This window comes from Zonotrichia leucophrys, chromosome 1 (assembly GCF_028769735.1).
Source record: "Zonotrichia leucophrys gambelii isolate GWCS_2022_RI chromosome 1, RI_Zleu_2.0, whole genome shotgun sequence".
NCBI lineage: Eukaryota > Metazoa > Chordata > Aves > Passeriformes > Passerellidae > Zonotrichia > Zonotrichia leucophrys.
This window is the reverse complement of record NC_088169.1, coordinates 102,222,600-102,248,190: the sequence shown is the minus strand read 5'-3', so window position 1 is coordinate 102,248,190 and position 25,591 is coordinate 102,222,600. Positions and strand designations below refer to the sequence as shown.

General features: G+C 39.6%; 1 protein-coding gene across 5 annotated transcripts in view; it reads right to left on the bottom strand.

Moving 5' to 3' along the window:
• Positions 1-25,591, bottom strand: part of APP (amyloid beta precursor protein) — a 199,456-nt gene that overhangs the window by 4,884 nt on the left and 168,981 nt on the right. For 3 of the 5 annotated variants that reach the window (XM_064726344.1, XM_064726330.1, XM_064726361.1), the window contains 3 exons: positions 18,559-18,780; positions 13,012-13,065; positions 1,617-1,717 (listed from right to left, as the gene is read on the bottom strand). In XM_064726344.1, the coding sequence (XP_064582414.1) occupies positions 1,617-1,717; positions 13,012-13,065; positions 18,559-18,780 (377 nt within the window). The remainder of the gene's footprint in view (positions 1-1,616; positions 1,718-13,011; positions 13,066-18,558; positions 18,781-25,591) is intronic. The other 2 variants (XM_064726352.1, XM_064726336.1) reach the window with 1 other exon arrangement.

The window sequence follows — 25,591 nt, the reverse complement described above, 5'->3', positions numbered from 1 at the left end:
ATCAAACCACTTCCACACTAAAGGGTGCTGCTGAAAACTCTGACAACCAGTAACTTCTGTGTGCAGCACACGTCCCTGCAAATCCCTTCCCTCTGCACCCTGCACAGGTTTGCTCCATTGGCATGTTTAACCCATCTGAGCTAAGCACGTCAGACTTTCCCAAATTAGTGCTAATGCATTTTGGATTAACTCATCAAATTGGCAATTCTCAGTTCCTGGCATCAAAGAGATGGCAGAATATCCTTTCACAGAGTGACTGTCTAGTTCAAATGCAAATTTGAGTCCCATGTTAATTTTGGTTTTCAGCACTACTTAGCTTTAAAAATATATTAAGGAAAAGAAGCTTTTAAGTATAATATCAGGATATTAAAAGCTATGGAACTGAAACCTCATCACATAATATACCCTTACAAAGAAGAAACTGAACAGGTTTATAGTCAACATTGCTGTCTGGGTTCTTCATTGCTTATTAAGCGACCAAAAAAAGCTTTTAGAAGATGCTTTTCCTACCTACTTTTGCTTTTGATTGTCATTTTTATGCTCACAAGAAGCACACTTCAAATGGGGAACAATATTTTGCTCCTACCTGCCTTTCCCCTGTTAATAATAATTTCATATACCTTAAGGAACGAAACACACAGATACAGCCAAACACAAACTAAAATTAAGGCCAGTGGGGAATCTCCTTTCATCCCAAGCAGCCATTCCTGTGAAAGGTTATGCTCCGTGCACACACCACTGCCATCTGTTTTGATGGGAAAGGACTATACTCCTGAAATGGTGTCATTCTCTTTCTTGCTGCAACATGCTATGTGTCTCAAACTCTTTTTCTTTTTTTTTAAACTCAGCATTTTCCATCCTCTGTATCCCTTGTATGATACAGAGAGACTATGAGACAGATGGACTGTGGGACAAGTATTCTCCATATAAGCACATCCAGTGGCATGGCAGCGTGTCACTGTCATATCTTCTGGAAAAATCCCTTCACCAGGATTTCTTCTCCCAGGAAGCTGAGAAGTGTCAGAGAAAAATGAAAGCAATGATTATCTGATTGCTTCTCCTGTGTTTTGCTGCTTTGGAATGTGGTTGGAGATTATTTATCCAACAGTTTGATTGGTTTCATGTGAATTGTTTTCACTTAATGACCAATCACTGTCAGGTTGTGCTGGACTCTAAGGAGTGAGTCACGAGTTTTTAGTTAGTATCTTGTTAAGCCTTCTGTCTGTATCCTTTCTCTATTTAGTATAGCTTTAGTATAGTATTCTTTAATATAATATAGTGACATAAAATAATAAACTAGCCTTCTAAGAACATGGAGTCAGATTTATCAATTTCTCCTTCGTCCTGGGGACCCCAAAAATACCACAGTAGCGCAAGGACAGGAGCTGTGGGAATTTCCTCTCATGTGAGGCTCAATGACCTTCCATCCTCTCTGCTGACATTGTTCCAGGTTTACTCTCATTGGAGAGAGAACCAGAAAAATCATAATCTTTTCATGTGCTAACTTTTTGTTGTCCACATGACTTGAGCAAAACATGGCCATAAGTGATTCAGTAGCTCAGGATTGAATCAGCATCTCAAAATGCAGGCATGGAAAGCACTGCTTGGTCACTCACCAGCTTTTGATGATGAACTTCGTATCCTGAGTCATGCCGGAACTCCGCATCCATCTTCACCTCAGAGATCTCTTCTGTCTTAACGTTGGTCAACCCAGAACCTGCATTGCACCACAAAGACAATTCATTACATTCAGGACTCAGATTCAGGAAGATTCTGCTTAACCCCATTGCTGGAGAGCAGAAGGCAGCAGTGCCATTCACACGGAGGAGGTGTGATGCAATGTGGAAAGGAACTGGGAGGAAAGTGAGGTACGTCTGGTGTTTCAGTCCCACTGAGGTGACACACAATGAGCTAGTGGTGAAGTTTCTCCTCTGTTAAATGATCCTTAGTCCTCAGCAGCTATATTAGTACAGGCATTAAAGGCTTCCAGCATGAAACACTGCATGAACAAAGCTGCGAGGGACCAACAGAGGCCTCCTGAATTGGCTCACAGGCTGCATACAGATCTGCTCTGACAGCCTCTTTAGCAATGTCAAGAAAATTTGTTTTTTAGGCCAAAATCCTCCTCCTCCCTCAGCTCAGGCTGCTGTGAGGAAAAAACAAAATACTCATGGTGTGAATAAGAGAATGCCAGATATCTTATTTTCTCGCTTCCTGCAAGTCTGTACCTTTTCCACAAACATGCACAAGTTACTAAAATGTTTGTGGAGTTTCCAGAGTTTCATACTGCTCAGAATTAATGACTGTTCTTGTTTTCTCTCTGAAAGATGGTAACTGTCTCTCTGTTAGAAACACACAGAAAAGCAAGTGACTACAGCTTGCAGCATTTATAATCGTACACAGTTGGCAGTCCTGTTCTCTTAGGGGTGTGAAGGGAGGTGCTGCACTTGTCTAGCTGGAAAGAAGGGCAAAATTTCCCCCTGGGAAATAGCCTTAGGAGAATGAGAGGTGAATCCTGATTATGTCTATGAATCCTGAAGAGCTGGCTCTGGCTTAGAGAGACTGTATGGATATTTATGGAGCTGATTGCTTTCCTTCTCAGTACCAATGTACCCAACATTTGTATTTCTTGGAGATAAAACACTGCAGAAGAATGGTGTTTATGAGATGTAATTTCCTCCCTCTTCTGAATATAGTAAGAACAAACCAGTTCATATTCCTTGTTTGTGTTTATTTCAGCATTTCCTCACTCCCAATTCCTCTCTCCAAGGGCTAAATTCTTAGAATCTTGCACTGAACTTAAGTTTTGATTAAGAGGAAGAACCTCTTTTAAAATTCTCAACACTACTGACTGCTCCTGTGCTCCACAGGAGCTGGACTCTCAATAATAATTCCATAAGAATTCCATGTGCCAATGAGCTCTACAGCCTAAAATAGCACTCAATCCAATAATTTTTTTTATTGCCTTTGAATGTGCAATTGCTTTTTTCATTAAGTGGTGGTTTATTTTTGAATTATGAACCAGCAAGAATAGATTTTCCTTCTCAGGACTGTACAGATAACCCACTCCAAGGTTCTCATCTTTATTTTCATAGGAAAACATGCAAAGGAGAGAACAAGAATCATCCTCATGCTATAAAGAATTTATGGTTATTTTTCTGAAGAGTCTGACTGCACCATAAATTCTACTTAACTTTTTTTTTTTTTTAAGGAATCAAGCACTTCAACCCCTCAAATCTATTCAGTTCCTGATTTTTGATGCTATATAACAGTACTGACACAAATATATTATGACATTTATGGGAGACCATTTTAAAATGCAAGAACTGTAAAGTACCTAAGGAATTACAGTGTGAAAACAATGATATTCTGTCAAAGAAATGCAGGAGGAAGTGGAGCTGCAGGAAATAAAGCCCACGTGGTACCTGAGAAAAGGTTCAACTTTCTATCCTTGAAGCAGCTGTGGCTAGTTTTCCAAATTAAGAGCACAGTTTACTCTCTTTTGTGCATCATCTCAAAGTACCCCCTACACCTACACCAATGGGAAATGAGGAAAAGTATATTGGAGACTGAAATGTTATGGTTTATGGCTTAAATAGTTTTACAAAAGACTACTGCCTATCTTAGCCAAACCATGTAACAAAAACTGCACCAAAGAATTCTGACTGAGGCCCTGGGCTGTAAATTGATTTGGGGTAAGATAAAGCGACACTGTTCTCAGGTTTGGTTTGGGAAGAATTCTTTCACAGGAGGATTAAGCCCAGCACCTTCAGGGGTGGAGGCCACAGCCCCAGGCTTATCTGCTGCCAGGCTTGTGCAGACCCCCACACCAAAGGGAGGATGAGGAGAGGTTTCCTGTGTATGGTGAAAAAGCCTCTGCTCTGAGGCAGTGAACACCCACCCTCCACTGGGCAGCCTGGCCCATCCTTCTTCCATATTAGAAGTTCAACTATGACTTCCATTTATGGGGCCTCTCAGCCCTGGAAAGCCACATCCAAGGGACATTCCCATGGGACACAGCTGAGGGGCTGTCATGGCCCATCAAAGGCCCTCCCCAAAGGGGTCCCCTGACCCTGCACCAGAGCTCTGCACAGGATCCTGCGTGATGCAACACATCCACAGTCTTACAAGTGTCAAATGGGCCCCCTCAGGGAGGTACCTGTGTGTTCCCACATGCCAAAAGTACACTAATCCACTGGATTCTATCCTTTTTGGCAGGGGACCCTCACCAGCAAGAAGACCCGATGGAGGGAAACAAGGAGACATCACTGGGACCCACAGAGGGGTGATCTGCTTCTACTTAATCTGCCTCTGCCATTCTCCCTGTCCTCCCTCCCCCTACCCCTCATTTCTATTTCTTTATCTCTTTTCTTTTCCCTTTCTTTCTCTTTGCCTCTCTTACCATTAAATAAAAGATATCTTTTCTTTTTTGTATCAACATCTAACCCCTTTTGGTTTTAATTGCATTCTGGGGATTATTCAAACATCAAGGTTGGTTCCATTTTATTCAGAGAGTTAGTTCTCTTTGCTCCTCTATGATTAGAGCAGACCACAACAAAGGAGAACAAGGAAGCTCAACCTGTCAACCCCTCGAGCCTTTTTGGTTTTAGGATTAAAAGGGAAGGGGGAAATTAGAGCAGTGGAGTACCAGTGCAGTAGCTGGGGGGAAAGGGCTTTCCCAGGCCTTGTTTTACTGTCCTTGGCTGCAGAGCTGAAGAGGTGGCTGCTCCCAGCTGCTCCCCACTGTCCATGGCCACACTCACTGCCCTTGCAGATAGCCTGGCAAAAGCACCATGTGGAGATTCCACCAAGGCAAAGGCCTGAGGAACTGTACAACTTGACTGCTACAGCTGCCAAATCCCCTGAAGCCATAAATATTGATTAGAACATATCCACACACATATAAGATAAATCAGTGAAGAATCTGCTTGTCTTTTGTTGAGGCAAGTCCTACCTCCCAAACTCGTAGAGGTCACTGGAAGATTTAGGAATCACATGGGAAACAGGGATTCTGCTTGGAGTGAATCTGGATTTCCAAAAAGCTTTTGAGAAGGTCCCTGATCAAAGCTCTGGCAGAAGCTAAGAGCCAAGGATTAGAAGGGAAAGTCCTACATGACTTTCCATAACTAAGAGAAAGGAAATGAAGTGCAAATACACATCTGTTTTTACAATGGAGGAATATTACAGTGGTCCCAAAAGGATCTGTGCTGTGCTCTTTGCAAAGTGATCTGGATAGGAGAGTGAACAGGGAAATGACAAAGTTTACTGACAAAAAATTCAAGAAAAAAAGAGGATAGTCAAAGTAAAGCCAGGTGCAAAGAACTGCAGAAGGATCTTACAAATTCCAAGAGCACAATAAAAGGGAAATTATATTTAGTGTTGATATAATGCAAAGTGGTGCTTGTGGGGCTACACAGCCCTAACTACACATATAAAGACTTTAATTTAGCTCTGTTCCACCTGGGACAGACACCTTGCAGTCACAGTGGGTAACTGTGGGCTCAGTAGCAGTCAAAAAGGCAAAGAGAAAGGTAGGAGCAATTATGAGAAAATAGAGAAAATAGAAAAAATTTTTACACCACTGTATATAGGGTGCATCCTCATGTTAAATCTGGCTGTTTGCTCTGGTCACCTCACCTCACACAAAGGCAGAAGAATTAAAAAGATACAATGCAGGGAGACACAGATGATCACAGGTATGGAATGGCTTTTGTACCTGAAGGACTGAAATCGTGAGTCCTCACACTAGAGGAGGCAAATGAGGTGAAACACAACAGAGTGTGAGACTGTGAATGACAAGGGGAAATAAGGGGAAAGTCTACAGGAAATGGTCATTCATTATTCTCTTAAGAAATATGGGACACTAACATGGCTGTGATACAGCAGATTGAAAAGTAACACAAGAAAGTGTGTGTACATATATATATTTATATATATATAATTCTTTACAATGCAAAATTGGACTGTGGAACTCAGTGGCACAAATCATGAGGATGTTCAAAATACAAATGAACAAATGCAAAGAAAGGTTCCTTCAGGGTCATTAAGCACAATGGCAAAAATACAGTTTTCAGTCCTAGAACCTAGCAAATGCTCACTGGATGTGCTGGGGTATAAGGCAGAGGTGAAATCTGTACATACTCTGTTTGTACCACTGCTAGAGGTAGGAAAATGGACATGAGCACTTCTGCTTTTGACAATTTCAATCAAACAATGGCATGGGAGCCATGCTTTCAGCACAGAGCAGGTTAAACAATGGGTTTTTGCCTTGGGATTAGGCAGAAATCTATTTGTTTGGGCCAAGTAACCAAGGCCCCACAAAAATGCCATGGAATCTGAACACAAGGCAGGATCTGATATTAGGAAGTTAATGATGTTAAGACTTACTGAAACTTGTTTTTGGCAATTTGCACCAGAAAAAGGACAGAAACAGAGAAATCTTTTTTTTATAGCTGTTGCACTAACAAACCTGATAGCAAATTTTCCCTACCTTCTACCTCCCTTACAAGCGAGGAAAAAGAATTCAACTAGGGTAAACTGCTCATCTTCTGCAATTAACTGATTATATAGTAAGGAGAACTATGACATTGCACTGGAATCAATTAAATACCTGGTATGAGATAAAAATATACCTGGGGTTACACACACCTTTCCACAATTATAGAATTGAGACTTTTTGTTGAAGAGATTCTATTACCAGTTCATTCACTTTGCTGTCCTAGTGACCACACATTTAGACTTGCAAGCTAAAATCAAAGATATGCTTTTCAAGGGTAGTAACTGCAGCAGGAAAAACTTCAGGGTCTTTCTAAAACTTTGATCAGAGGTGAGATGCAAACAGACAAGGGATTCCTAACACCTCTTCACCCTTGCACTGAAGACCAGCACACAAAGAACAGTTCTCTCTCTGACAAGAACTTTAATCCTGACCTCGGACAAAATTATGTTTTTTCCATTACCAATTCTAAAACACACAAGCCAAACACAAATGCCAATATACAAGATGAAAAGTGAGAGCAACAGCCTCATTGCAAATTCACAAATAATGATCACTGCTACCAGTTTTCTTTTGAATTACATACCATCTTTAGGGAGCTGCAGTTCTAATCACTTCAATTTAAAAATGTTTTAATACAGCTGAAAAATACATTAACTCACAGCTCCTTAAAAAAAACTGACAAAATTCTTTTGTTATAAAAACCATGGGCTTTTTTAAAAGCTTCTAGTGAAATGCAACAAAATGAGCTAACTATGATGGGCTTTTTATTGATATTGCTTTTAATTAACAATATTAATTGCTTTTATATATGCATGTGTACACATGCATGTGTGCACACATACATTTCCAAGCATCAAAAAATGGACAGCATGAAACCCCAAGTTCTCCTTGCCCTAATGGGAAAAAAAATCATATGGAGTGAAAAACTACTATATATATGAAATAATATGAAATTAAAAACCAAGTAGCTGCTTTGGGGAACACTCTATACTAACACTGATGAGCTTCTGTGCTTGTGTAAATATATTTATGCTTTCAGAAGTCTAAAAAAAGAGGTTACAGTGAATGCCACCAAGGATAATTAGATGCACATTATCTACCAAACTGCTTGCAATTACTTTGTCTATGGTTATATAAACAGCTAGAAAGGTTTTGTGATATTGTTCTGCACAGACAGAAGAGTGTTAGCTGTGCCTGAGGTCACATCCAGAGTTAAAAATTAAATCTGCAAGTGAAGCACTGTTGAAACAGCTAGACCTGGGTGCTCTCTACACAGAGAAATCAAAGCAGCAGGTTGAGTGACTGCAGTACTGACTGCATTCAGGAAAACATTCAGCTCCATGTCCATGGACTGTGCTTCAGTCAGGGCAAGAACAAGAAAAGAACTGTTGAATCAAAGCCTGTTACACATGTGGCGAACAGCTTTATCTGGGTTAATCTGCATCAAAGATAAAAAGGGTGGAAGGGAAGGAATGCAGTCTTGGAACAAACCCCTGGAGTAGAGAGCTGCCTGTTGTAATTAGAGGTTCAACTATTGCTTCCATATGACTGTTTGCAAACTCATTTTGATGAGTTTTCATATTGTAAACTCATAAAGGTGAAAATGAAGACTATATACCCTTTTTTGTAAGGTTAACTCAAACATCTTTGAGGGATATGCGCTTTTAAGACTGCATGGAGATAACACTTTCTGGTCTCTTCTAAGATGTCAGTGAACTGCTGGTTCACTTTTACTTCATGGATGATTATGGGGCTCTCAAATTGAAAAAATCAGAAAATAAATGCAATAAAAGGGTTAACTTTTTTACAAAAGAATCTCACTGGAATGAAGTATAAAATAATTAGTTCTCGTGTAGAAATGAATGATCAAAACAAGGAAAATCTGGTTTGATAATCTTTCTGGGCATGTCAATCCAGATGCTGTGCCTATGTACCTATAATTGCATTCACAGTTAGCAACAATCTCATAAAACAAACCAAAACAATCTAATGGAAAAAATTATTAATTATTTTTACTTTGTTTAAAGCAATTGTATTGAACTAACATCACAAAGACAGGAAAAAAAATGTTGGCAGTTTCTGACACGAAAATCATAAATAACTAAGCTGCTCTATGCCCTCACCTCATACAGACTGCAGCATAAAACCACCAAATCCAAACTATACTACATGGAAGAAAGTAACACACTTAATAGCAAAAATCCTTGCCTTGTGAACTATGGGCATCCTGAAAGTGATGTATTTACATGTGAGTGCACAATTACAACTGCAACTGTGTAACAGATGAAAATATGATCTGCCCTGAACAGAGCATTTGTTGTTTATCACCTTGAATTACAGAAAATATGCTAATACTAAGCAATGTCCCTTCTGATGGCACATTTTCTAATCTTCACTCAATTTGCACCAATCAGAGCTGCTGAATTAATGTAAGTAAAAGGAGATTGCTCATGAGCATCTGGAGATGTTTTTATATGTATTTTTATGTGTATTTGTCTCTATATGTACATGTGCACACACACACACAAAGAAAAAATTATTAATAAACAGATACTCAAAATTTAATTGCAAGAAATTAAGTGCTCATCATGAAAAAGTGACTGCTGGAGCACAGGAGAGAAGGAAACACTACTGAATAAGTTGTTACAGTGAGGTTATCAAGAAAAGACATACTTGTTCTATCTGAAGTTATTTGTATGGAAGTTCTCAGGCTGGACAGGAGCCTTCTAACATCTAAGATCTCCTTGTATAAATCAATTTATAAATAGCAAGAAATATGTCATAAATCTGTTATAATTTTGTGCTGTATTAAAAAATAGTGCATTGATGACTACTTAGTATATCTAGATAGCTTTCTTCCCTTTGACGTTTGACCATCTCATTTACTTCCTTTTTTAGAAAGAAGATGATAACAAACAGTTTTAGGCATAATTTTTATGTTTGTTTGCCCATTTGTGAATTAGGAAGGGGAACAACAGTATGCTAATGCAGTAGAGTCCTTGTTTAATGCCCATGTGAATTACACAGATGTTTTATCCATACTAGAAAATGGGATTCATCCAGACAATATTATTTTCCTAGGACTGATGTAGATGAGATTCCAATTCAAGCTTTAAATGTGGACAGTCAAGGTGGAGCACAACAGAGGTGGGGGTTTAGACAACTGGCATAAATTTCAACAAATGCTTTAAACTTGGTCTTTACTCATAAACTTTTCTCCCCTACGAACTGGACAACTCCTGACTTTTTCTGGCTTGACTTACTGACTTCATTTTTTGAAAGGGAATGATGTGATGAAGGAAAAGGATCCCAGGTATCACAAATACTGATACCATCTAAATACTTGTTTGACCAGATGGTTGTTGAGGTCTCCTTTCAACCCAGTATATTTTGTGAGTCTGTGACACTGTTCTGTACTGTGACCAAACTATCTCTCTTGTAAGAAAGTGACAAAGATGATCTGCATGATTTTCATCTGCCTGTAAGAAAAACATACTGATCATTATAAGAATGATGTGTGAGCAAGAAGTAAGTAAAATGGAAAAGAGAAAAAAGGGCACATGTTTGCATGTTTGCCTTAGTCCTTTCAGAGCTCGTTTTCTTCAAAAAATCCAAACAGCTACAAAACATTAATTTGTTCTCCTTCAGGCTTGGAGTGTTACAGACTGACATGGTATCAGTGTTTCCATCCTGAAGAAGGATGGTCACTTGAGCCAAGCAGGTGGAAGCATCAACTGGAAAGTCAGGCCCAAAGAAAGGGCAAATCTTTCAGGAAACCAACAAGAAGCTGGGCAATTAAACCAAAAAGTCACAAGCAGCTGGATGCATTAATCTGCAGGTCTTTCATTAATACTTTTTCATTCTACAATAATTACTATAATTTTAGATTTTTTTTTCTTCAATAATAGCCCCAAATTGTAACAACAGACAATCCCAAAAGGACAGTTACTGCACAAAAAGTATTCATTTTCCTTTTTCAACCTCCAATGTAGAAATGTTGTTTGTAATCAGCAAGTAAAGTAAAATTGTTTTAAAGCACACACTTTTAAACTATCAGAATCCCTTCTGCACTTCACAGTAGAAACAAGCATCTATTTGCTTTCTTCTATTCCTAGTTCATTAAGATATTCAGATTGGAATAATTTCTCTGTTAAACTGAAATTTTGTCACACATAATTTGCTTTTGAATCATAATGAAAAACCACAAGGACATTTATAGACAGAATCTGTATGAGTAAGAAAATTTTTTTTCTAAATCTATAAATGGTCATTAAAGACATTGGAAAGTTAAGCACTACTTTGCACTTTAGCAGAACATTGAGGAAATTTCCCATGCGATTTTCACAGAAGAAAAGTTACAGCATCTGCCATCTGCCAAATTTCAAGCCATAATGGTCAGATGCTGAAATATTTTTGACCTATCCTTAGTAGTCTATTGCACACATTCACCAAGATGACTCATGACTTATTGTCAGGAGGCTTAAGGACTTCAATACTGCTTGTATCAACACAACCAACAAAGCACTCTAATCCACTTGATTGTCACGGACACATTCTATGAAAAATCCTTTCCATAGGATTTTTTCTCCTGAGAAGCTGAGAGGCCTCAGGAACAAAATGTAAACAATTATTATCTGCTGCTGTGGAATGCAACAGGTGCATCTGTGATTGGTCTCATGTGGTTGTTTTTAATTAATGGCCAATCACAGCCCAGCTGTCTTAGACTCGCTGGTCAGTCACAAGATTTTATTATCGTTCCATTTTTTCTTCCTTGCTTTGCTAGCCTTCTGATGAAATATTTTTTCTATTATTTTAGTATAGTTTTAATATTAAAAAAAAAAATATATATAATAAAATAATAAATCAGCCTTCTGAAACATGGAGTCAGATCCTCATCTCTTCCCTCTTCCTGGGACCCCTGTGAACACCACCACACTTGACTAAAACATACAGATTCATTCTGAAACAAGGGAGTGGCAGTGAGAGAAAATCCTTTCTCCAGAGAAGGGACACTGAGGATTTATGAGACATGTGTCTATGTGTGAGGGAACAGAAGGGAGGAAAGAATAACCTGTGGTAATAAACATGAGCCTCATAAGAGTAAATTTTTCAAGAGGACTGAAATTAAAATTGCAAATAATAATAGATTTTAATATTATAAGAAAACTGCTAGACTGAAATTGCATTACAAAATTTGGATTAACCATATGCATGTTTCATCTGTGATATTTCTACTGCTCCTGGGAAGAAGGTAGATAATGCAGTACTGAAGGGATTTTTTCCCGATCTCAGGATTTTTGGCATTGTAGCTCTGTACCAGTTTCCAGGATCTCTTTCATGGACTGAATTAAGTCTCTAAACATAAGTAAAGATGTCAGACTCCTAAAACAGTGCTAGAAGCACACTACCTTGCCAGTTCTGACACATATCCCAGTTGCTGCAACATATGAGCTTATTTTAGCTCCCATTGTAGCAATTTCTCTAGTTGCTAAACATGGGTGAGTTAAGATTTAAAAACAATTAGGAAGATGCTGTCCACAATGCTATCTAATGAATGTTTGGTTGACAAGATAAAGGGAAAAGGATACAGATCAATCAGTTTAATATGATCTGAAGGAAAAAACCACAATTATGATGTGACACGGAAATAATCCTGACCCTAAAATATATTCTCACTACATCAAAGAGTCAGAGAGTAGCCTCTTCTGAAATAAAAGGCTGCTTCCTCTCAATGGCTTTAACAGTTTCAGATAATTCTGAACAAAAACACAGGAAAAATAACCCCAAAAGCAAAAAAAAAAAAAATAGTATGAAAAGATAAAATGATCTTTCCTTTTGGAAACTGGAATTGTTCCATTTTAACTTTTCCAAACATTTGCAGCCTGACTCAACCTAGTGATCTGCTATTGTTCTGAAATCAATACAAAGACAGAGGTACCTACAGAGAAGAAACAATCACTCTGCTCTGTCCTAGAATGGAATTAATAGTTGTGTCCTCAGGCATCCTCAGGGAATCCAGAGGGATAACACCAATTTTTAGATATTTGGAAGTAAGTAAGATAAGTACCACAGCAAAAAAATATCAATTCCCCCCTTGCAGTTCTGAAACTGTATGCATTAATTCTTCATTAATCCTGCTCACTCTGCATAAAGGATTCGACATTTCTATTGTACATTCCCAAACCAGAAGTGGTGTCTGTACAGGGTACCAAGTTTACCATCTCCTGCACCTACCAAAGTGTTATTTCTGGAAAGGATGAGACCTTTGATACAAACCAGTTCTGGATCTTGGACACATTCCTGCTGCAAGCACACATCCCAGACACCCTCAATACAGACATCACTCATATGGGATTTATTTGTGAGGGAATTATGCTTCCATCATTCAGGGAATAGTATTACATTTTGTGAGCAGGGTACAACAAAGCAAAGGTAAATAATTTCAGCACCAGCAGACCATATGCATGCCAGAAAAAAGCACAGGTGAGGTAAAAGCCATGCAAGTCATATACCTGGTCGTGTGGTGAGTCCTCTGTCTGCAGCTGGGCGGGCATCAACGGGTTCAACTAGGCACGTGCAGAAAAGAAACAAAAAAGCAAACAAAAATAAACAAAATCCCCAGAAATCACAAAGTCAAGGGCTCTTCTGTTGGGACAGTGCAGGAGAGACATACAGCATTAATAGTTACCAAAGCAACAACTAGAAAATATCCGCCTTCAGTTAATCCTGAAAGTAAAAGGAAGGGATGGGTAAGACTTCACAAGGAAAGCTTCAGCCTTGAGGCAGCATCATTTCTACATCATATTACTGCTTCAAGTCAGAAACCAGTAAGACTAAATAATTTCTGTCAACAGAACAAAACCATATTCATTACATGCAAACTTTTCCACACTGCCTGATCTGAACTGGCAGCCAGAATGAACATGATGGAGTTCTTCCTGCAGCTGCTCTTTATCAACATTGACTTAAAAGCCTCCTGAATCCCTCCTTTTTTCTTTCAACAGGGATTGTTTACAGCACCATCTATAATGTTTAAAAAAAGGAAAGTGCATTTTGAAAATACAATCAATATTCCTGTATGTTCTGATTTCTGAACAGCATATTTATCTTCCAGTTTTTGGAAGGGAAAGAAAAAAGAAACACAAATTTCTATCCAAATGTATGTCATATACAGTTCTACAAAACTCTTTTATTAACCTACTAAAGTTTTATCAGCTCAAATCTAAGTTGAACTAGCTCACTTGCACTAACAGAAAAACAGTATTTGCAAAACTTAGAGCTATTTGAGTCACTACCAACTGCCTCAGTAAGTTCAAACATACTGGAAATGTTTATTAAAATATTCAGGTTTTTTCTGGTTGTTTCTCTCTTTTGCTCCAATTGTGTTGCTTTCCTTATCTACTCAGTCTTTGACAGTGTCAAAGAACTGAAATTCAGAAATGAAGTGTTACACTGTTCCTTAGAAAGAATTTTTAACATATATTCTTATTCATCTGAATGTCTGGATTCAGCTATGAGCCTTTATCAGCAGTAAGTGAGATGCAGTAACACAGGAAATCTGACAGACCCACAGTTTTCAATCAAGAAGAACTGTTCATCAGAAAATCACCCAAGCCTGATGATACTGTTGATATGAGCAATGGAACTGCCCATCTTCTCAGGAAGCCTGTGTCACTGGCTTAGTGTTCCTGTGGGCTGGACAAGAACCTACCATGCTCGTGAGTGAGAGCACAAGCGGCTCCCATGTCCTTTGCACTTGAGATGACTGCATGAGCTCCTGCCTCTGAATAAAACCCAGTAACTCAGCTTTACACTAGCTGCAAACTAAAGGCACATCAGCACATCTGACTCACTTGTGTCTCCAGAAAGGCAGACTTTCACAGTAGAAGCAGACTTTGACAGAGCTTGCCAGCCCGGTGCTGCAGAGGCACTTTCCTTCACAGCAGTTCAGAGTGGCACTACCATAGCACATAATTGTTTTCCTTACAAAGCTCTTCCTGTGGGAAGGATCCATAGCATAGCAGGGGAGACTCCTCTCTCAGAGTGAACTGAAGAAAGATTCTTTTTAGAAGTGATAACTGACTGAGAATCCCAGGTTTTGTCTCTTTGCATTGTCAGTGGAAAGGAAAGAGGGGCTAGGGGGAGGAAAGGTGTTCTAAAGGTTTATTTTAGTTCTTACCATTCTTCTTTTACTGGTTTTAATAAAGTTTTCTTTATACCTTTTGAAGTTTTAAGCCTGTCTTGCCCTTAAATCTCTTCTCCTAAAGCTTATCTCAACCCCATGAGATTTATTTTAACTGATTTTTTTGCTCCTCCTCTGCTCAGTTATAGCAGAGGAAGATGAGTAGATGATTTTCTTGAGTGCACGGGCATTTGGCCTGTGGTCAAACCACTACACCTCACCAGACCACATCATCACAACAGCTAATGAAGAGGGGAAGGATTTAAACCTACCACAGCATTTATCAATAATCAAAACTCAAACATGTACTCTATGTTATTATAAAAAGGGCATTCGTTTTGAAGCTCCAGAATTGTATTTCTCTTGAATATGCTTCCATGTGCACAGAAGTAAGACTGAAAATGCATTGTCCAAATAGGCTCATGAAACTAAACTGGTAAATGTTTATTTACACTGACTGCTCAGGCTTCATGGAGGCCATACATTCCCACCTTTTTCTAATACTAATAGATCTCAGAAGAGCAAGAGAGAATGTGTTTACTTCTCTTTTCAAAAGTAAAAGATAAGTACATCAAAAGCTGGTACAGACCAGCAGGAGAGGAGTGCTATGTGATGCTCACCTATCAAGAACATTGTTGAAGGGAGTAACTGAACAAATCATACAGATAACACAGTACATTTACAGGAATCTCACTTTAGAGAAATACTAGATACAGACATTAAGTAACCTGCAAGCTGAAACACAAAGTGTAAACCACAAAACTCAGTCACTGGCAAAATCCCCAGAGGGCTTGGCAGTGTCAGAGCTTCACAGCTGTTGGGGGTTTGTTTGGGGACACCTCTGAAGATGCATTTTGCACTGCTGAAGTACAGCTTCCTGACATTTTTCATGGTCCCTCTGTACAGTTCTCAGAAAGTGTTTTCTTTGTTAACCTAATTTGTGTTGCGTGCTGGACCTCTGTACAGTATATTATGTGCTGCTTCAGATCAGCTCCTGTCAACATTTCCAGGGAAATTGCTTCAGGGGAAAACAAGTGAGAATATATTTGCAGAAAACACTGAGTAATGTTAGACTTTCAAGGTCTATTTATTTTTAGACTGTTTTTCACTTACTACTCAGTAAAAGCAATTCTAGGAAAATAAACTATTTGCATAAAACCTGTTCTTAAAAACATGCAGTTTACATTGGGAAAATTTCAAATGGAGTTATGAAACCTTAAGATTACATGGCAAGATATTAATCCAATACATTATTAATATCTGTGGGTGAAACCTGGGATTAGATCATGGCCATGGAAGGAAACAGGCATGGGAACTAATAATAACAAGAAATGTTAGGGGGAAGGGTTGTGGTATTTTAACTTCATCAGTTCATCAGAGGGATGAAAAAAAGGAGGAGAAAAGTATGTCAATTGTTATTAACTTTTTGCTACTTCCAAACCATTTTATAAGAAGACAGAAACATATTTTTGGAAGTAAGGTAGACAAAGCCTGAAGTAACACCACTATCAAAGAAGAAAATGGGCATGGGAAGTGAAGACAAACGGCACAGTCAGTCCTGGGGTTCTGGAACAACAACGTGGGAGACAAACACAAAGGAAATAAACAAAGCTGTGAAATTCCTCTTTGATGCTATGGACAAAGGTATAGAAATGGCCTCTAAAGAAAAAAGGTATTCTTGGCATGTTCACATTAAGAACATTGTGGGTTGGGTAGAGGATAGAGAATTATAAGGGGAAACAGGAAGGACTTGAAGAGGTTTAAGTCACCAAATGATTTCCACTTCTAACTGTGCATACTTGAACAATTATAATGGTTGGCCTAACTGAATAGACTGTTGCAGTAAGTTCATGACAAGTACAATATAACCCTGGTATAAAAAACCAAAACTAAACCCCAACCACTTGGAGGCATGAAAGAATAAGTGCTGCAACAAATCACATATGGCATTAAAACACACAGGCCTAGTAATTAAGAATGGTATTCAAGGCAGGAGAGTTTTATTTCTTATTTGCTGCCATACATTTTAAAAGGAGAACAATGCTCAGTATAGCTGCCTGTGGTAATTCAGTGTCACTTTGAAGTACCTTTCATTATTAGATCCTGAGCTTAGACAGGTTTCTGAAGGAAAAATACACTTGTGTGAATAAACTATGGGTATGTCTGGGGGTACCTGTCTACCTAATAACTTCTAAACCTGGTGACTGAAATCAATATATTTTGGAAGCTAGAAGAAAAGACATCAAAAACAATTAATCCCCACCATGAGTTATGAAAGCAGGCAAAAGGTATAGAAATTGATGCCCTGGATGCCTCAGCTACAGAAAAAACTGGAGCAAGAGCTGCAATTGAACATTCCTGCAGGACAGACGTGAGCTAGACTGTGACCTGCTCCTGGCAGGTCAAGACAGCCTTGATACGTGCACCAGGGTTAGAGCAAGCTGCAGCTCCTTCCCCAGGAAAATGAGGTGCAGCCTGGCAGCCTGTGAGCCATCTGTACCCCTTGCCAGTGCCTGCCGTGCTCCAGCCAGCTGCTCTCACTGCCTGGCATTGCCACTTGGCTGCAAGTGCCCTTCAGACACAGCTGGAGTCCTTGTCACCATCTCCTGCCTTCTGGTTCTTCCTGCCAGCAGGTCTGTTGAGTTTGCTGTGGCTCTGCTCTTTTACTTGGCCCCTAACTCACAGTGCTGACTCACTGGTACTCTGATTTTAGCCCTGTTCCTGACCAGCCTCTCCTCTTCCTCTCAGATCTGCTAAGTATCTGCCTCACTGACCTTTGTGCAGGTCTTTTCTTTTGCCTGATGCTAGGCTTCTCCGACTCCTTGGGACCAACTTTGATTGCAAATCTATTTCTGATTCAACTCATTTCACCTGGCACCAACACCAGACCTGGCAAATCCATGTCCCACACACCCAGTTGCTCAGTTACTCACATACCATGCTGGAATGAGACTAGCTGCATAAGGATGATCTCAGAACTCATTCTGAGGGCAGGAACAGCCTAAGCCAGTGGTTTCAAAAGACTTGAGGAGGATGTTAATGTCTGTGCAGTTCAGCTACAAATCACAGATTTGCCTGAGAAGACTTCCGCAGTTCCAGGCTCTGTATGTACTGTGGCTTGGCAGTATCAAACTTACTGAAGTGATTAACTTAGCACTAGAAACAGTGCAGTTAGAGAAAGGACAACAAAGGCAAGAGGAGGAGCTTGAATGACATGACTGAAGTCCCTCAGGTTTCTGATTTATTGGCTCCAACACCTAAGTGAACTACCAATTCCAGGTGCTACATGGATTATTTAAGTAGCATGCAGTCACTTCATTGAAGTAGTCCATGAACAACATATAATGCTCCTCAGGAAAAACATTTTCACTAGTCAAGTTGTACTGATGTGCATGTAGGAGCATTTCTGCAGTACATTCCAGACAACCAGTGTAGGGAGTGAAATAACATTATCTGTCTGCTAGGATTATGCTGAAACTGTAATAATTTTCATGCCAGCAAATAAAAAGCTCTACCTTAAATAAAACACTCATTTCATTATGGCACAAATCTAACAGTTTATCTATCTCCCCACAGTCATTGTCATGGATCTTTATAAGACTGTTACTCATAATCTCCTAGACTTTATTATGGTTTGTTTCTGAAGGCAAGTACACTCAACTCTGAAATTTATTGTGTCTAAATTACAGATTTTAGTCAGAACTTTCTATTCCATCAAAGAGACACAACTGACGCAGCAGACCAGTTCCAAAGGTACATTTCAGAACCTCTATCCCACTTACTTATAAGAAAAATATTAATCATCACGAATAATGTGAACAGAAACCACAAAGCTCAGCTCAGAAAGTTCTATGGTTTCTCCCCCTATTGTACTTACCTTCATTTTCAGTATTGGCTGGAACAGAGTCAACTCCAAAGGGATGCCATGGCTGAAGGTCATCTAGGCTGAAGTCTCCATCCACTGGAAGCAGCTCAACTGTGGTCTTTGTTTCCGTCAATGAAGGCATGAGAGCATCATTTCCGTAGCTGATTCTGGGTTCACTGATCATATTGGCCAAAACATCATCAGAGTAGTTTTGTTCTTTCTGAAGTAATTCATCTGCAAGGAAATTTCAATGAAGAAACCATATGAAAGAGCCAGCATATCTAAGGACCCACTTTCAATGCTACGCAAGTAAGAATTCACTGTTGTGAGATTCTGTTTTCCTACAATAAATAAAAATAGTAAGGCCTGGAATAGTCAAAACCCCATGATAAGCACTACAGCTAAGGCATTTTTTTGAAACAGCAACCACAACTGCTCAGTACTATTTCCTACCCACATTTCCACTACATAACAGATCACTGGTCTGTGCTATATACATTCCTTGGTTCTTCTCAACCACTTTGAAAGGAAGCACAAAACAATTCCCTTAATCTTAACATGCTTCTGTAAGTCAACTGGTGAGAGCTCCACAGGAAGGAATGTCTTTGCAATTTGTCCTTCCTCTTAAATGGTCACTGCCAAAGCTCATCACAACTCTTAAATCCTAAATCTCCACAACAGTCACTGTATTAAGTTGGGTTTACTATAACACATCAAATCTGAAGAAACATTTGATTTTTTAACATATATAACTTCATAATAACTGAAGTAGTTCTTTGTTAAAAAGCAATAGTAGACATCTGGTACTAGTAGCAGGTAAATTATTTTACAAGTTACCAGTACCTAAAGCTATGCAGTACTATCTATGATGTGGAGGTTTTTTTCTTGAAGCAAGGTGAGAAAAATCAAAGCACTTTTCAGTTCCATGAAGTGTGTAGGTCAGACTTCAACTCTGTGTTAAAAATAAGCTCAGAGGTTGCATGTGCTGCATTTTTCCTACTCCTTTCTCACATCAAAGCTCCTCTGCTCTCAGCACAGAAAGGACATGGACTGGTTGGAGTGAGTCCAGAGGGCCATAGAGTTGATCAGAAGGCTGAAGTACCTCTGCTGTGAAGACAGGCTGGGACACCTGAGGTTGTTCAGCCTGAAGAAGATAAAGGCCCTAGAAGACCTTACTGTGGCCTTTCAGTACTTAGAGGGGGCCTATAAGGGGCCAAACTTGTTATCAGGACCTTTAGCAAGAGGACATGGGGTGACGGTTTTTACCTGAAGGAGAGCAAATGCAAGTAAGATATAAGAAAGGTTTTCCAAGGAGAATGGTGGTGCCCTGTACCTGGAAGCATTCAAGGCCAGGCTGGACAGAGCTCTGACCAAGCTGATCTAGTTGAAGATGTCCTTGCTCATTGCAGAGAGGGCTGGACTAGATGATCTTTAAAGGTTCCTTCCAACCAAAACTATTCTACAATTTCATTCTTGATCCCTCCTGCTTCACTGACATCTGTTTTTGTAGGAAAAATATACTATTTGCAAGTATTTTGAGAGAACCTGCTGCAAAGAGCACACTCAAGCAAGAAATTGCAATGCAGACCAAGAATTGCTAATAAGGCACCAATAGTGAGCAAGTGCCCAAGAGTTCATAAGAGGAGACTGTAGTAGTGAGCAAGTGACCACATGAGAACACACATGGCAGCTGGTGACACAACAGCTTTCATTAGGACTGCACTTCTCTGCACTTCATTAAGGACCCCCTGACTGTCACTACTTCACACCCACATCTCTACCATGTACCAAGTCAGGGACATGAATCACCAACCACTCTGCTGCTAAACTCTTTGTGCCACTCCATAGGGGCTCACCCACTTCCTAGTAACATCAGTGATGAAGGGCATCTAAGTTTCTATACACACCACAGCTTTAGAAAACCTCAGCAAGATCTTCTGAATGTTATGTTTCTCCCAGCTTTAGACTACAGAAGTACAGTGGAACCATGCAGCACCCTCAGAAAGGACCCTTACCACCTCAGAGGTGCCACTGCTTCAGTGCCTCTGTCAGTGATGATGCAGTAGGGCTGTGCTCTGTAATTCATCTCTCAAAGGCCACTGTGAGATAGCTGACAAAATTCTCTGCCACCCTATTCCCATAACACGGAATTCAGATCATCAAAAATAAAAGAATGTTGAAACCTCAGCTCTGGGGCAAGCATAGGTTCTGAATCTTACAGAATAACGTTTTAAAATAAATGTTCCAGTTTAAACAGTAATTACTTGAGCAGATGGTAAAACTATGAATACAAAATTTAATTCTGTGATTGAATTTGCCCATTAAGATGACTTACTAGGACAGTATAGAAAGCCTATGTAAATTACACTGAAATGTTTTTCTTTTCATGTTCATTTTACTGAAACCAATACTATTTTATGACACCTACTAAATCTTCAGCATTGAAGTTAAATCTGATTTTGTCTCCATACTGCACTTACACTACTCCTTTTTCAAATTAAACCATGTCCTTTCATCAGAAGAGACAGGTGAAGTACCTTGACATTCTGAGCAGACATTATCATGTAACATGTTAATTTTCATTAGATATGGATGAAAAGACTTTACAAAAAAGAGCTGGATTTTAGTGGCCTGAGGGAGGAGTCTGGGGTCCATGTACCTTGCAGGGTGTCACAGATGCGAACACTACTACCATATCATCATGCACCACACAAGAGAGTGTTACAGTACTGAGCATTTTTGTGACCACAGACCTTTCAAAACCTGGGCATTGGAATGGTTTTGGGGCACAGCACCCCTTGTTCCTGCTGTTCTCCCCATCCCCAGAGGATGGTGTGGGGCAGCTGTAGAGACCTGGAGCTCAGGCAGCAGAGGCAGGGGATGGTGGAGCTGTGCTGGAGGAGCTGTGCCCCAGCCACTCCTTTGCCCTGGGCAGGGCCTGTCCTGTTCAACTCCAGTCCATACTCTGCTGCTGACACACTCAGTGTCACCTGCAGACAGCTCCTGCCCTTGGAAAGGGACAAATGGTGCACAGAGGGGAAGGAAGGACCTGAGCTCTGGCAGTGCAGGAGCACCACCAGGATGGGTACAGAACTCAGGAGAGGCCACAGTTCAGGCATGGCTGTGCCTTCAGGCTGACAGAGAGGGGTTCCAAACTCCCATCATGATACCGTGATTATAGCCAAATTTCTGAGGGCTGGGAGTGATCACACACAAAGTCTCTCTCAAGGCTACCCAAGTGGGAGCACGTTGTTGCCAGCTCCATTGTTTTCCACCCAGCTGGGGCAGACAGCATGGAAAGGAACTGACCTGCACAATAGCTCAAGTGAGGCAGACAGATATTACAACCAGCAGATTATGATCACATCCATTTTACAAACGGGAAGACAATGGCTACATGAGTCAAGCCCATCTGACAGGATGAATCAGACACTGAATGACAGTGAGAAATTGGAAGTGCCTGGCATAGAAACTGCTGGAATCCATCACACTGAGGCAGCTGTGTCTGCACTGAGTAAATGATTCACAAACAATTGCTCCAATCGTTAAACTGCTAAAAAAAGTTTGCCTTAGGATTTCCAGTTATTGATACTACTGGCCAAGTCCAAGATCAATTTTTCAGGGCTGATTTTGTTCCAAGTATCGATGGCCACTTGAACCATCAGTTACCCTAATGGAAAGCCATACATCTGTTCATTGACACAGTATTTCCTCCATCTGCAGCTGCCAACTCAACTCCCCCACTGTGCAAAAGACAAATCCCCAAATAAGCAGGGAGTACAGACACAGCTAGAGGCTAGGATGTGCATTCCAGACTGTTTCAGGGGATTTATTTGTACTATGAATATCTTATCATTAGGTGCTGAATATACAGAGATCCTAGGTTGCTCATCAAAATTTCATCTCACATCAAACCAACAGGACAAAAACACTCTGAGGATCTTCCTATAATAAATGTTTTTTGCTTAGGTTATTATCTCCTTGTAGCATTCTGCTAAGCCTTGCCACTGAGAAAAATAAAGAGGATGGCAAATATTTCTGTCCCTCTGAAAGCATGTGCTCAAAAGCAACTGTGACCTTAGGAAGAGACCACACTCAGTTGGGACCTCAGACCTCTGAATTTGGTTGAGGGCACAAAACTGCTGCTTCTCCTCCACACACTCAACATTCTCCTTCAGGCACCTCAGGATGAGAGACAGGCTCACTTGTAGTATTTTAATAAGATGCTTCTTGGACTTCTCATAGCGCCTAAGCAAGTTTCACTAATTCTTGGACTCACTGCAGGCCTCCTCATGGGTCAATAGTCCTCAAAAACAGCAACTAGAAAAACTGAAGTGAAATATGTTTGGGGAACTGGATAAGAGTGTAATACAAACCCAAGTTACTTTCAAGACTACTCTTATCCACAAAGAGGCAAACAGAACCAAAAGCAAAGAAAGAACTGAAGAAAAGAAATAAAATTTACTACAGAATCTTCTGGTATATACTGTATTGTTAGAAGCTATTTGTTTACAATGCCCCAAGACCACAGTTCTATTTGCAAATCTTTGCAGATAGCACTGTGCTAGAAAAGATATCGTGACAAATCCCAAGAAAAGTTGATGGAGTCTCTGAGTGGCAAACCCATGTTCTGTTAGAACTTTATCTAATTTTACTGCCACACACCACTGTTTCCAATGCTGAACTCTGGGACATACTTCTCCAGCCCTTAATTGGCACAGATATAATGACAAGAATTTAATATGGAACAGCTTCTCTTGCTGTCCTGGAGTGCCAACAACCCATTAGCTATCTTTCAAACCATAACTTTTATTTAGTTCATAGTTTGTTTAAAATTTCAAAAAATAATTATAACATTTGTTGTGTTTTCAAGGAGCCCACCTACTAGATGAAAAGTTTTGCAATCACTATTATGTGCCAAAATTATTGAATTTAGTTGAAAAGCATCCTTAAAATCAGCAATTGTAATTGTGGAGTTCAAGGAAACAACTTCTTAAAACAGATTAGAAATGAAGTGTACACAAAACACCTCTAATTAGGACTAGTTAAAATATCACCAAATTATATGCCATAGTTTTGACCCAACATCTAACTTCCTTTGTAAAATGCCATTTACATGGTAGAACATCTATTTGATCCAACAGACATGGGCTTGGAATCAGCTCAGATAAACTCATACACGTGCAGAGTCTTATTGCCTCACTTACCATCAGTGATATTTCAGTCTGAACTGAACATGTGTTTTTCCCAAAGTTACTTGCTTTTGAGCATGTGCTTTCAAAATGACAAAACAAAAAAGTGTCAGCAACCTCCCTTGTTCCTAACAGCAGAAATTACAGAGCAATTGAGTCACAGCAACAGCTTCATTTGCACTGGCACACATAACTGCCTTAATCCAGTCTGAAGGCAATTTAAATCACGCACATGTTGGATGTCACAATTAGGATTCACTAAGAACACCAACACAATAATTTATTACTGGACATGTGGCAAGAGGTAACATGTTTAGCTGCAGATTTCAATTGTATGCTTACTTTATGGGCTAATTCAACGTTATTTTCTAAAGCAGTTGCACTGATGTAATGCAGTCAGGTTTGAACTAACTTTGAGTGTCTGTATCTTGTCAGCTGCATGAATCAAAACTCTCCCAAAATGGTAAATATGAAAACAAGACCTCCTGTGCCTTACCACAAAGAGTGAAGCTCTACTGAATTTCAAGTATTTTGTTATTTTTAGATGTTTTGCTGAATCAAACACTGCATGATCATGATGTTGCATACTGCCATGAGTCATAGTTATAAACATTATCAAGCTACAAAACACAATTCTGTGGTATTCAGTGCTGAACTAATTCATTTGTATAGTACAAATCAAATATAATGCAGAGAGACTGATGAGAATGTTACTGAAAGTGAGCTGCCTGCTGGAGGGTGGAGAAGTGCCTTTGTTGCCTGCATGCTTTGAGGATGATGGAAGAGGAGTGATGTGGTAAATCACTCCTGTGAAATACTGGGAATGAGCCCAACCTTCAGTGCTCAGATCCACACTGACAGAGAAATGTGAGCACACCAGCAGATCTAAGTTTTCTTCTCACCTCCTCGACAGCCTGTGAAATTGTGCCACAGGTCTTTTTGTCTGGACTCTTTCAGTGCAATGTGTCTCTCCCTCACGGCTGAAGGGAGACAGAAAGAGCAAGAACCATGGAAAAAAGCATTTCATAGTTCTTATTTTCTGTCCTTCAGAGGTACCACCACTAGGTAAGAGCAAATAGCAGCTAAAACCCTCCACTTTTCAGAAATTTTCTATGTGTATGAAAACCTTGCTCAGTAAGTTGAAAAGTCTGCCCTTTTTAAATTCTCAGAAAATGAACATTTAAGGTATCATGAAACAGTTGACCTAAAATCTTTTTTCTAGAAGTTAGTAAGAGAATAAGCATCCCATAGCCTTAGACAACACCTTGATGGCTAAGAAAACCTAACTTTAGAAAAAATACACATTTGAACTTGAGAATAGCTGCAATAATTAGAACCATGCTAAAAAGAACACACTTCTACTAAATTAAAAAAAAATCACTACTTTAGCACTTCCATGTCTTTCCCATTTCTTGCTCCTTCACATGTAGATTTTGCTGTTTCCTGAATCATATAATAAAAACAGCCCAAGTGAGCTTCCTCCTGACAGCTGGTACACGGAATAATGTTTCAGTTAAATCTACCTTGCAGACATTTTGTCTTATATCATTAAAACATCCAAAGATATTTAACTAATATACAGAGATATTGTCCTTGTGCAGGCACATCACAGGTTTTCTGGTATGGAAGAGTCTTTAAAGCTTGGGTAATCCAATTCAGGAAAATTCAGTCTTTAAAGCTTAGGATAGAAACTTATCACCAAATAATGGATTGATTTCAAAATGACCTCAGTGTCTTTTCCTTAGGGATGGACTTCAATGCAAGTTCAGTTTTGTACGTAATTACTGAGCACTCTGAGCAAAGGTTCATGACAATTTTCACACCACTTAATGAGCCTGCTATGAAACTCATGG